The sequence below is a fragment of the Pundamilia nyererei genome, unplaced genomic scaffold, assembly GCF_000239375.1.
Source record: "Pundamilia nyererei isolate P.nyererei 1_Seehausen unplaced genomic scaffold, PunNye1.0 scaffold00013, whole genome shotgun sequence".
NCBI classification, from domain to species: Eukaryota; Metazoa; Chordata; class Actinopteri; order Cichliformes; family Cichlidae; genus Pundamilia; species Pundamilia nyererei.
Window position 1 is genome coordinate 3,675,586 of NW_005187414.1, and position 12,289 is coordinate 3,687,874.

At 40.3% G+C, this 12,289-nt stretch overlaps 1 protein-coding gene across 1 annotated transcript in view; it reads left to right on the top strand.

Moving 5' to 3' along the window:
- The window catches only part of atad2b (ATPase family AAA domain containing 2B), a 64,491-nt gene that overhangs the window by 46,116 nt on the left and 6,086 nt on the right, over window positions 1-12,289 (top strand). The window contains exon 27 of the mRNA XM_005725069.1: window positions 10,309-10,437. Coding sequence (XP_005725126.1) covers window positions 10,309-10,437 — 129 coding nt within the window. The remainder of the gene's footprint in view (window positions 1-10,308; window positions 10,438-12,289) is intronic.

The following is a 12,289-nucleotide window of genomic DNA, read 5'->3' on the forward strand; positions in this document are numbered from 1 at the left end:
CTAACTTTTTTCAACCATCAAGACTTCAGCTTTTTAAAATCCTGTCCACACCTCATTGCCATCTTGTTGATTTTACACAGCCATCATTCTGATTCAGACCATGAAGGATGTAACAGCTGGTGTGATTTGGCATTGTGCACTGTTAAGCATTTCAGATTTAACAGGTAGTGTGATCTGTATAAAAATGTTCTGGTAACACAAAGGCAAACATTTTGTAATGAGGAAATAGTCACAATAAATGTTAATAAATGAGCATTTCTTATGATTTTAATCACTTAATGTATCCAGTCATGATTTCAACAGTTTCCAACCTGAGTTGCTTTGTTAGAGGAAGAAGATTGTAGGATCTTGCAAAAACATTTAAACAAATTAAACAATTCCCCCCAAAAATGAATTGTGCAGTAGCCAATCCAATTAGTAGAAATTCTATAGAATTTCTACTAATTGTATTACTAATTGTAATAATAAGTAATACTGGTGTTATAAAGATGGTATAAATATAGGGTTGCCCCTTTTTTGGTAAATACAAATGGCTTCACTTCTGATCATTTTAAGAAAATCTATAAAATATAAATGTTAAGCAAAGATGTATTAGTTCCAACACTACCAGCTGTGGACTGTCACATCTTGAAAGTGCATAATTAGATTTTGATTATGGAGAAGATGAACTATAATCAAAAATGTTGAAAATATGTTTTTGTTTAGTCTTAAGTTCATTTGGCTACTTGTTGCAATGCTGTTGTTAACAGTCTGGGTGAAAGGCTTGCTTTTTTGTTTTCTCCTCCCTTCTGTAATGGAAACAGCTGTGCCTCATTTGTATTGTCTTGATTGGTCACTCTTTGAATTATATGAACCATTAAGTCATCTTGTTTGTGCATATTTTTATATGCAAGTGAAACTGTGGCTTGTTCTGACCAGTGTTGGAAATTGCACTGTGGGTCGTATTCATACATATGGCTGATAAAACTGCAGATGTTTAAAAATGGCTGCTTTTCGCATCAGGATTACTCATCGGTTAGCCTGGTTCTGCTGGAGTTCTCTTCTTGTTAGGAGAGTTGTTCCTTTCCACTGTTGCAAAATACTTGTAACATTTCTCTGCAACAGTGAAACATAAAGCTCCTTGAAGTTTTATGTTGCACTATTAATTGGTGCTATGTACGAAATGTAATTGAACTGAATTGATTTACATTTTAATATGTGTTTTATTGATGTAAAACACTAGTTTATTGTTGAGTCTGAGATATTACGCAGCCATTTGCAGCCCTGGCAGATTGAGCACTCCTCTCTGACTCTGATGCAAAGTCGTAAACAGGCAAGCTTCAAGTAAGCTGCACAAAGTAAGAAAGGGGGAAAAAACAAAACAGTTTCTATTAAATGCACAAGTTGCACAACCTCATCCATTCAGTTTTAATTGATGTTAAAATCAATCTTTTACATTGTCTTGCCTTTAGACTATTGAACTTTTCTCCCTCCCATTTAATCAACAGGTAGATTAGACGCCTGGAAAGTCCCACATTTTAACTTATACCTTTGTGTAACTGTAGAATATAGAAAAAGTTGAATAAAGTCTCTCCCTCCCTCCCTCCCTCCCTCTCTCCCTCTCTCTCTCTCTCTTCTTTGAATGGGATTTAAGGTATTGAGGTTGTGGAAGTGCAATCATGGGTGACCAGCCTTAAGCTTTCACCAGATCCATAGGTCTCTTCTGGAGCTGATGCTGTCACACTGCCCTTCTCAGATGAATAACTTCTTAAGCTTATCCCTCCTTTTCATTCATGCTACAGTTACGCCGCTGTCGCTCGTCCCCTTCCATCTTTCAATTATCGACCTTTTGTATCCTTGCCCTCTGAACATAGGAGGGAGCCAATTACAATGGAAAGAACGAATTTCACATCGTTCAATCAACAGGTGTTGTTCCAGTTAAATCTGAAGGAAACAAGGTCATGACTCAAACATGAGCTTCTCTCTGACCCACTAGATCTGCCAACTCGTCCCAGGGTGTGTTCAAGTAAGTGGAAGCATGTGAAGCAGCTCCGTGGTACTTTGCACTGTCACGCCAGGGTCCCACCTAATACCCCAAGTGTAAATTGGAGCCTCGGCTCAGTGGGCCCCCTTGACAGCACTTCCCACTGATCGGATGGTCGGGGAGGGGGCGCTGGTTTTACAGCGCTCTGTGTAGTGTAATTGGTGTAAAAGAAGTGTCCTTCTGACATGTGCTTACGTCTTTCCTCAACGCTCCGAAGAGACATCCAACTATCAAGCCATTATCTAGTGGCTTTTACACACATCCCATGGGGATGATGGGGACCGTAGGGGTACATATCTCTTCGTGCTGAACCTGACTCCATCTTTCAGCCTGATTGACAGGCTTTTTAGCTGGCCTGATCTTAGTGCTTCAACTGGCTGCCCCTATGAACAGCCACACATAGCAGTAATCTGGAGGTTTATTTGTTAGCAGGGGGAAGAAGGGAGATATCTTAAAGAAACAGATTGTGAAAAGAGGGGACTGTGAATAATTGCTTTTTCATCCCAGTCTTACGGAACAAATTGAATTTCCGGTGCGCAGGATGAGAGCCGCCATTTAAGCAGATATTTGCTGGCGGGGCTGGGACTGGCACGGTGCCTGATGTGTGTTAGGGCCCACAGTGAGTGGTGTACTGTTCCCTCACTCTTCAGTTGTATTCATTGATTGTAGAAGCCTCATTATTCCTGACTTTTAACTTGATGGAAGAGGCTCTGAAATCTCCCTGGAATTAAATACCATCAGAGTGTTATGAGTTTGTTCACAGACCCTACACGCAAAGCCTGTAGGACGGAGATGGCATTATTTCAGTATTCACACCCTGCCTTTCAGAGCCATTGCACAGTTATTTGCTCTGATTCACTTAGTAAAATCAAGTTCTGTTATTGCCAGTTTCTCTGAAATGATGCTTGATGCTGTCTGGATCAAAATGAATTCCTCAGTATGAATAAATAGGTCCTGAGGCTTGTTTCTCTCCCTACTCCAAAACGTCTCTCATTCTCAGCTGTTTTCTTTCATCAATAATCAGACACTTGTCCACAGATGGGCTAGGAGAAGTGGTGCTGAGGATTGCAGATGAGAATTCAGTAACAAGAAATCCAATCTGGCCCCAGCAATTTTTCCTCCATCTCACCAAGAACACACAGATTATCGTCTGCTCTGCTGTTTCCTTTAGCAGCTGCCCAGAAAAAGCCAGTGTTTCTAGTCACTGGCGCAGTATGGAGTCTTTCTGGCTTGATGCTTAGTTTCTACAGCATGTCAGGATTTCCTGTTTTAGAGAAGCTTGTGAACAGAAATGGCCCTGCTTCAGTTTGTCATCTCCCTTCATTTTTTAGTATTGATAACAGCAGGGGCCCCCTTTGGCAAAGTAGCCATGCCTCGTGCCTGTTCAAAAGAAGACAGCCTAATAGTAGTGCTGGACCATCGTTTTGATTGTCAATAAAAATAGATGGTGCTTGAAGTGCTTCTTTTATTTTTATTCATTCCCACCGATTGCTTTGACACATCTCCCATTTGCATGTAATTGCATATCTGTGCCTCTTGGCTATGCAGGTGAGGGTCACTTGTTTGCTCACACAACATAAACATACCAGTTAGTCTCTCTTATTTCTCTTCTAATAGTTTGCGGCCAGATTTATTGTGCCCTTTTGCGTTGCTCCCATCTCCTCAACCTTTGGCTTAGGGTTACTGTGTGGGATTTTGTACGTCTTAATACCCATACAGTACATGAAGATGGTATTTTTAATGTCTGGTTACAATGTTTAATATCAGGGCTGAAACAGTTTCTTCTGTTCCCTGAAAGAGAGGACAAGAACAAAGTACAACACGTAAGTATGGGATATCACTCCCCCGCGTGTCCTGGCTGAAGAAACCTCTATTCATGCTTTTAAGGTGGAGGCCATGTGATGACATGCGCACGGCCCTGCCTGCACATATACCCCCTGCCATCACAGTCAAGCCGAGGTGCACGGTGAGGCAACCTTGTGTTGTACCTCGTTCCTCTCCTTCAGGGAACAAAGTCATAGATATAACTGTTCCGTTTCAGTCGATTCACTCAGGACAACACATAAATATGGGACATGTATACAACCAACGTACTCCAGTCGGACCACCGGCACCTTAGTGTGCGGTAGATCCAGGGGAAGGACAGCAGGAGCCATCAATCGATAGGACTGAACAAAAGAGTGCAGTGATGCCCAACTAGCTGCAGCACAAATATCACCTACGCGGGGTTTAAAAAGAGCACATCAGCTTACATTCTCCTGGTGGAATGTGCTCTCACCCCCTGGGGCAAAGCGAGACCCTTGGTGCTGTACGCACATGAGGCAGCTTCCATAATGCAGTGGGACAGCCTCTGTTTAGACAGAGCTCTACCACTTGCTGGATTAGTGAAGCAGGCAAACAAATGGTAACATAAATGCACATTCTGAGTGCGATCAATGTAGGTAGATAGGGCACGCACCGGACCAGAGAATGAGGCATCCACTGTCATGAAAAGAGAAACCGCACCCCTGAGGACGGGGCCGAACAGAACAGTTCTGCCCTGCTTGCTTCGGTTTAGTGTCCATTCCAAAACGCTGCACAGGAAGACTCAAAATTAGCGCTCCGCAGGCAGCCTATGCAGCCGCTGCACAGTGGAGGCCAACACCAACAGAAGCCGTTAAGCTAAACCTAAGCTGCCAGGACGCATAGCTAATTTGCTCTAGCAAGCCAGCCCAACTCTGCAGAGGTGTTCTTAGCGAGGTGAAGAATGTAAGAACTGGGGGGTGATTTGATGACCGGTGGTATATGTGGCTTGCATCAAGGTTTCTTCAGCCAGAAAACGCAGGGATGTGATATCCCATACTTTTGTGTTGTACCGAGTCAATCAATGGAAAGATAACAATCCTGTTAAGATGCTATTGCACTTGTTAATTCATGGGCAGGCTGCGATTCCAGGTCAGTTATATTGTGTGTGTTAATAATGTATCGTAAATGTAGGTCTGTAGTAACGAATTTCAAGCCTCCGCCACCTCCTCACTGCTCAAATCCTATGATAACAAATACCTGCTGTAACGCTTTAAGCTGCACTGCTTATTCAGATGAATCCAGCTTTACCAGGCCGTACATGCTTTTGTATATTCCAAAAGCATACCCTCATAATGCACAGACGGTGTGAAACGCTTAGTGCTCTGTCAGCATCTTTCACTGTTTAACACTTTACTCTTCCTGCACACCGGTTGCACGACACATGGAAAGGAGTTTATATTGATTACCCTTTATTTCCCTTGAGCTCTCCCCAAAGTTTAATCATATCAGTTCATTAGCAAATCCTTTTCCATAACCTTGACCTAAATCTTTTCTGTATTAAATTTTTCTCCCCTGTGCATTTGTTTGGTAAACATATCTTCATCTGATAATTTTGCTCTGTGTATGTGGAGGTCTGTTTGGTGTTCTTCTCCTTTATTACCTGGTGATATTGGATCTCTCCTGTCTTGAGTCTGTAAAATATGAAATTTCTTTCCTCCTTTTCCTTCCTTATTTTTTCCATCTTATTATCTTCCCCCCCAATTGTAATTTTTACCTTGTAATACTTTTTTTGCCAAGGACTTGCCAAATGAAACCTGCAGATTTTACATTTGGTCATTTTCACATCTCTCAATGTTCTATATTCCTACCCAGACTCATGTCATGTATGGACTATTTGATTTATAAGGCTCATATTGTTATCAGTGTTTTTGAGTAAAAAACAAAACAAAACTCATTGCTCAGATTTTTTCCTCCTAATTGAGATTGAAGCCATGTGCTTCAGGACATTTTAAGTCCTGAGATAAAGTTTGAGCTATCCCAGGCAGCTCTGTTCTGTAGAACTACATTTAAGATGTATTAGGAAAACCACTAAGATTGACATTTCTAGATTAAAGCCTTAGAATAGTTTAATTTACCCCCTACCCAGGAAACCAGCCCTTAGGTCTCTTAAGTTTTCTATCAGTTAAAGTTAACTCCTTTATTGATCTTTGTGTGTGAGTGAATATAATAACAATTATCTACATTTATTTTCATCCGTGATTCATATTTTTTTGTTTGATTCTGAATTCAGTGTTCTACTCATTATCTAAGTGGCTGAGTCACCGCATAAACCTAACGGCACACAGAGCATGATGTGTTCATTTACATAGGTAAATATTAAAATCATCAGGTAGAAGAGAGTAATGCTGTTTTTAAACAGTATCATTGGACTCATTTTATTCAGATATCAAATTGCATACTTTGCACAAAAGACGTTACCATATATAGCATCGAAAACCCTTTTTTCCTCCTATACTAAAGTAAAGAGAATTCACCGTAATCTAATGGCATTTTCCTGTAAAGCCAAGCGTTGCATATTTAAGATGAGCTGTCGACCCCTGCAGCGGTTTTTACATGGGCAACTGAACAGAAACACCATTTCATTTTAATGTTCTGGGACCATGGTAATATGATTCATCATGATTGTCCCTGACCCTTGTAACACTATCAATATTGCATTATCTGTGTGACCGAGTGCCCTGTAAACCACATTATTTGCCACCATGACTTACTTTTTTTTTTTTTTTTTTTAATAAATCTGAAAATCCAAATCCAGTGTCTGCCTGAGCTGAAGGTAACAAACAAACCAGAATCATTAATAATTCATTCATTTGCTAGTATTGGAGACACAAAATCTTAGTTAACAGGAAGAGCAGGCTGAATTGTTCTTGGAGGCAGATATTGAAGGCTTAATAGCGTCCCTTGTGATGGAGACTGTTGGGTTTTGAGTCCTTGTTGTTGAGTTTTTTCCTCCTCCCTCTCTGCCTGCTAACCCTCTTCTCTCAGCCAGTGGTGAGGAAGTCTCTCCAACACACATGTGCGTGTAGATAGTGAAGCCTTCAGTGATCAAAGAAGACCCTCTACTGTATCACAGTCAGCTCCAGTCTGCATGCCTGACTGTGTACAGCATGCTTATTTGAAAAAGGGATTTGTTTGCAAAATACCAGAAGCATAGAACGACTGTAAATTCAGTGGACTGCACTTACATTCTGCACATTTTCGAGACTTTTAAGTGGAAATACTGCATTTTATAAAATATTTGTGCAAGCCACGTTAACAAAAGCTCTGAGTTTGCCGCTAATGACAATGTATACCCTTATTCAGCTGTTGTCTAAAATCGCAGGCATCCCAACCCTCCCTTTTGAATCTATGTTCTTAAGAAGCATAGATAGAGATGTGGTAAAGAAAAGGTTGTGGGGGAAGATGGAGCAAGGAGTTTAGAAGGGGTGAGGTTAAATGGCCCATGTCAGTAGTAGTCTTTAACGCATGGGATTACGGCCCTTTTGTGTGCCGTGAGCTCACTCAGTCACTGAGCCCATGTAAGACCCTCTCACACCATTTACCCCACAGTGTCGCCGACACCCTGATCAAGCTGACAAAGGCTGGGAAGTGCACTGCTGCAATCAGCCTGGTAACAGTAAGAGGAGAATAAAGCGAAGAAACGGAGAGAGAGAGAACAAAGAGGGGAAAGAAAGGCGCAGAAGAGAGGAGAATGCAAAGACAAATACACCAGAAGCAAAGACTGTTGTGCAATAGTAATGTCGGAAATGCAGCTGAAGAGGAGGTGAGAAGAGGCTGTGTAAAACAGTGAAAATGGCTTGAGGTGAGAAGATGAACTATCTCAGGAGAAAAAGGTGCATTATAAAGTAGAGAAATGCACTTAAAGCAAGAGTTGGGGAACATGATGAAAAATGGAGAGAAATGCAGTGGCAGTGGGATGAAAGGCTGGCTGACATTATTACACATGTGCGATGGGTTGGTAATGATGCTAATTAAAGCTTTTATGCATGTGTTGTTAAAACCGGCATCTCACTGTGATGTGCTCCATTTGGACCTCTTTTATTAGTTCTTATGGCTGGATTGAAACTATGAAAGCTGATAGCTCCCCTGATGTTAGGCCAGAGTTAATGTGAAAAAAGTACAAAAAGATACCAGTAAAATATATTCAATATGTAGCAGCTGATGGCACTTTTTTCCCAGTGTTGCAGAGATCATGATTATCGCTCTGCATGAATTCTGAATATTAGATTTTTTTTCATGTTCTTAGCTTCTTTATGTAGACATTATTTGTCAAGGGACTTGGTTATTAGATTGGCCAGGTGGAAGTTCTTATGAAAAGGGATATAACCAGTGATTTTCTATACTACCAGATGAAATTATGAAAGTTTGAATGTTTCAAAGGAATAATCGTCCTGTTTTCTGGACCTTTAAGTTTTATATGGTATGCATTTAGCGGCTGTGCTTATACGGAGTCTGATGTTCTGCTTGTAATCATTTCAAAAGCTGAAACAGTAAAAATAATGCTTAGTTTAAACACCCCAATCAGAAGAAACACGCCTGGTTTTTTTTTCAGTTTCAGAGGGATGAAATAAGCCTTTGTGTAAACTGATTAGGAGAAAACTTGTACAATGTAAGTAATTTAACCTGATTGCATTCTTCTCTCCACATGCCCTCCATCTTGACAGAAAAGTGCAGGAACATATGCTTCTCTGCTTTTGGAATATGGCAGCCTGCAAGCGCAGCTGTCAATCTGCATAGAGATTGTTTTAAATACAGTGTTTTCAGGAATTAAGAGTGTGATAATAACGGCAACTACTGTGGCGAACAGATGATGGCTGTCTGTGTTCAGGGAGCTGATTAAACATGTGACGTTTACTGATAACTGTAGAAGAAGGGGAGAAGTTAACAGGTGAAACAAAGTCTTGAATCAGACTGACTTCAACTATAGAAATGTTTACATGTGACTGAAAGAGAAGCTGTAAAAGCTTTTTCTGATGATCTGTCACACTGTGGTTTTTCATAGTAATCATTGCTCTTACACAATTTTTCCATTTGTGGTGCTTTATGATGTCAAAGAGATTACATATCCTTAATATAGTCATCTCAGGCACATTACACAGTGGACTTGCCAACCTGCTGTTCAAACCTTATGTTTGTAAGAGGAGCTGAGGGGCTGCACCGAGGCCTAATATGAGATGAATAATGTTTATTTTGAATTGTGAATTATGCAGAGAGACTCTAATAGACTCCAAGGATAATAAATATGGAGGTGGAAACGGACACATTAAGTCCACTTTGAGCTGGAGTTTATCCAATCTTCTAAATACAAAATGTGAAAACATTGATGCAGATAATGTTGTTTAGTTGGAAGCAGGTGTAATTTCTCTCTCCATGTGATGTTTGTAGCAAAAAAAACAATCTAAAAAAACTAAGAAAGGCTTTTAGGAGGTCATTGATTACGTTAGTCAGCACTGAGATGAAGAGCAGTAGCAAATGTTTGTCACGAGGATTGGATACGAACCATTAGGACTAATGCATCATGCATGACGTTTTTCATTCTTTCAGTTATAAAGAATAATAACAATAATAATATTGGTGGCAGGTACGTGGCTCCAAGCTGTGGTGTATCTTAATAGAAGCTAAAAAGTAAAAAATCCTACCGAGTATTTTTCTTCAGGCCAGATTTCTGGTTATGAGCAGACTTTGTCTTGGGATTAAGTTTCTGCTCAAGTTTCTCTTGATGTGAAGCCTCAGTTTAACTTTAATCAGGCCAACTGTCATTTAAACAGAACCCATTGTCAGATGGAGTACAGTGATTAATACAATGCTAACCTTTTTACCTTTGCAATTTTCGTTCTTTTGCTCACTGTAATTATCTCTCAGACGTTCACTGATGAGGCTCTGACAAACATCCATGTCTTATTAATCATCATATTGCCTTGATTTTATGTTTTTCAAGCAGTTTTCTCTCTCTGTCTCTCTGTGTCTCCCACACCCACACCATTTAATTTCAGTTGAGGTTTCTCTGTTTGCCTTGTGTCAGTGATGATAACTTTAATTATTGTGCCTTTGCTGTCTCAGTCCGTGCATTCTGATGAGCTGCGTGTTTAAATAGAAGCGCATATACACACAGACTTTGGTTTGGGTAAAATGCGAAGAACGGGTCAATTAAAAGGGCCTTTGACTGTCCAGAATGTTTTAATTAAAGTAGCAGTGAAATGTAAACTTGGTTCTAATTATGATTAGCCTTAATTAGCTGTCATTCTGATCTTAATTGCTTTTGAATGCAGCTGACCTCCAAATGATGCATCTCCACGCACCAGCATCAGTGAGTTGCTTGTGCGACCCGTTGTTCCATCACTGTACGGCTGTCCGATTGCGCCTGTGCTGTTGTTTCTGTGGTATATATCTGTAAGATGTATTTATTTTCTAAAACGAATGATTTCTATTGTTTCCTGCAGATTCTACTGGATATGGTGGTGAAGAAGAGTGAGGGCTACAGCGTGGAGCAGCTGGAGCGACTGTACTCCCTACTCAGCCAGTGCATCTACAAGCATCGTAGAGAGTACGACAAGACCCAGCTACTCGAGGTCAGAGAGACACAACACACACTGGTGTAGCCTTTATAAAGTGCATTTAAATACAAATATAGTCCTTATCCAGTACTGCAGTCTGCCTTGAGCCTTTCACTTAAAGGTGAAAGTGATTTTGTTGAATCATAACATTTAATTGCTACTTTAAATAATGCATTAGGTACACAAATGCCAAATCTTGCCATTTTCAGCTTCTCAAATGAGAATATTTCACATTTTTCAGATTCTCTTTAATATAGAAATGTATTGACAATGGTATTAAATGTTTTCTTTTATTGTTTGAAACCCACAAACACTCAAAATTATTATATAAATTAGATGGACAATGCCAGGAAATTCTGGGCAGCATGCAATAACTGCAGCTTGGAGAGCAGTACAAGGTCTAACAAAAAAAACAAAAACCTTATCCTTTGTGGATAATCATTTAAAGCCATGCACCACCCAAAGACTCTCGCACTGAAAAGGGTAAAAATAAAACAAACTCGGGCTAATCAGAAAGTAGGTTTAAGGACAGGAGCAATCGAGCTTCGTGGGGACCAGAGAACCCTCCTGAAGATTTTCCAAGAACCCCCTCGTAACCTTAACATAGATTTAACTGGTTTGGATTTAGTGTCACATGGACAGATGTGTTTCTCCGTGCTTGAATGATAGCTAGCAGGGTAATTAGACTACTGATCGCAGTCATATCGGTGTTTCTGCTGTCCCAAAGTGAACATGCAAAGGACCCCCTCCCCTTCTGTAAGTCTGTATGTTTAACATTTGCATTTTTAGTGATGCGGCATCCCGAGGATTAGTAGTAAGTAATTCTCAAAGCAAGATGTCCTGGATGTCAAGAAAATGTTACTTTTTAGATTTATTTTTTTATATTTTGTCCTACAGATTTGACCTTGTTCAGACCAAATAACTCCGATTATTAAAGAGCTGGAAACAGTTGTACACAAAGGCAGATGATATCGGAGAAGATGTGGCTTTCTCCTTAGGGAGCTTAGACATCTCTGAACACTGCGACAGACTGAAACAAGAAAACGTGTTTGGCACTCACTGGGATTCATGACAAAAAAAGGCTAGATATCGACTATGGAAGAAGAGATGGGTAAGAGTAGCATAAACAGCATGTAGATCAGGGTAGAAATTGAGGTCTGCAACAGAGTGTGATCTAATGAGGACAGTGGAAACTAGTAGTGAGAACATTTAAAAAATTGTTTTCAGTGCTTGTGGGAGACCCCCACAGTATATTCCACATAATTCTGATGTTAGTTGGCCAAACAAATGTACTGAACTTCTTAAACTCCACTGAGGCTTCATGAAAAATATATTATGGCTTTGTTTTCCAAAATAATTACAATTTAAAATGGTACTGTGTTTCAGGCAGCCAGAATAAGATCTTAGCGGCACAGGACTGAAAGTCAGAATTTTATATTCATGAATGCAATCAAGCCGCTGACACACAATAATGTTTTATATTATGGTAGCATGATGGTAATTTTGAGGAGATGTAGATCATAAAATGTAATATAAAGACAAACTCGTGCTACAATAACTGCAAATGTTCATTTATTTTTTTCCCAAGTCTCTCGGGAAAATACCGCAAATAATAATAAGCGAAGGATGACAAAAGGGTCTGAATGAATGGGAACTTTTTCCTTTTAAGTTTGCCTCTTTCTTGACAATGTTCCATGTAGAAAAAGCTGCTGTATATTTTCCCAGAATCCCATCTGGTCATCTGCTGCTGCTGTAGGATGTCAGTGCAGACAGGGGGCTCGGAATGGCAGTGTCCTGGCGCTGGTAGCCAGTGCCGGCTGTCAGGATGTCAGAGGGGGGAAGCGGCAAAGGGAGAGGGAGAGAGAGC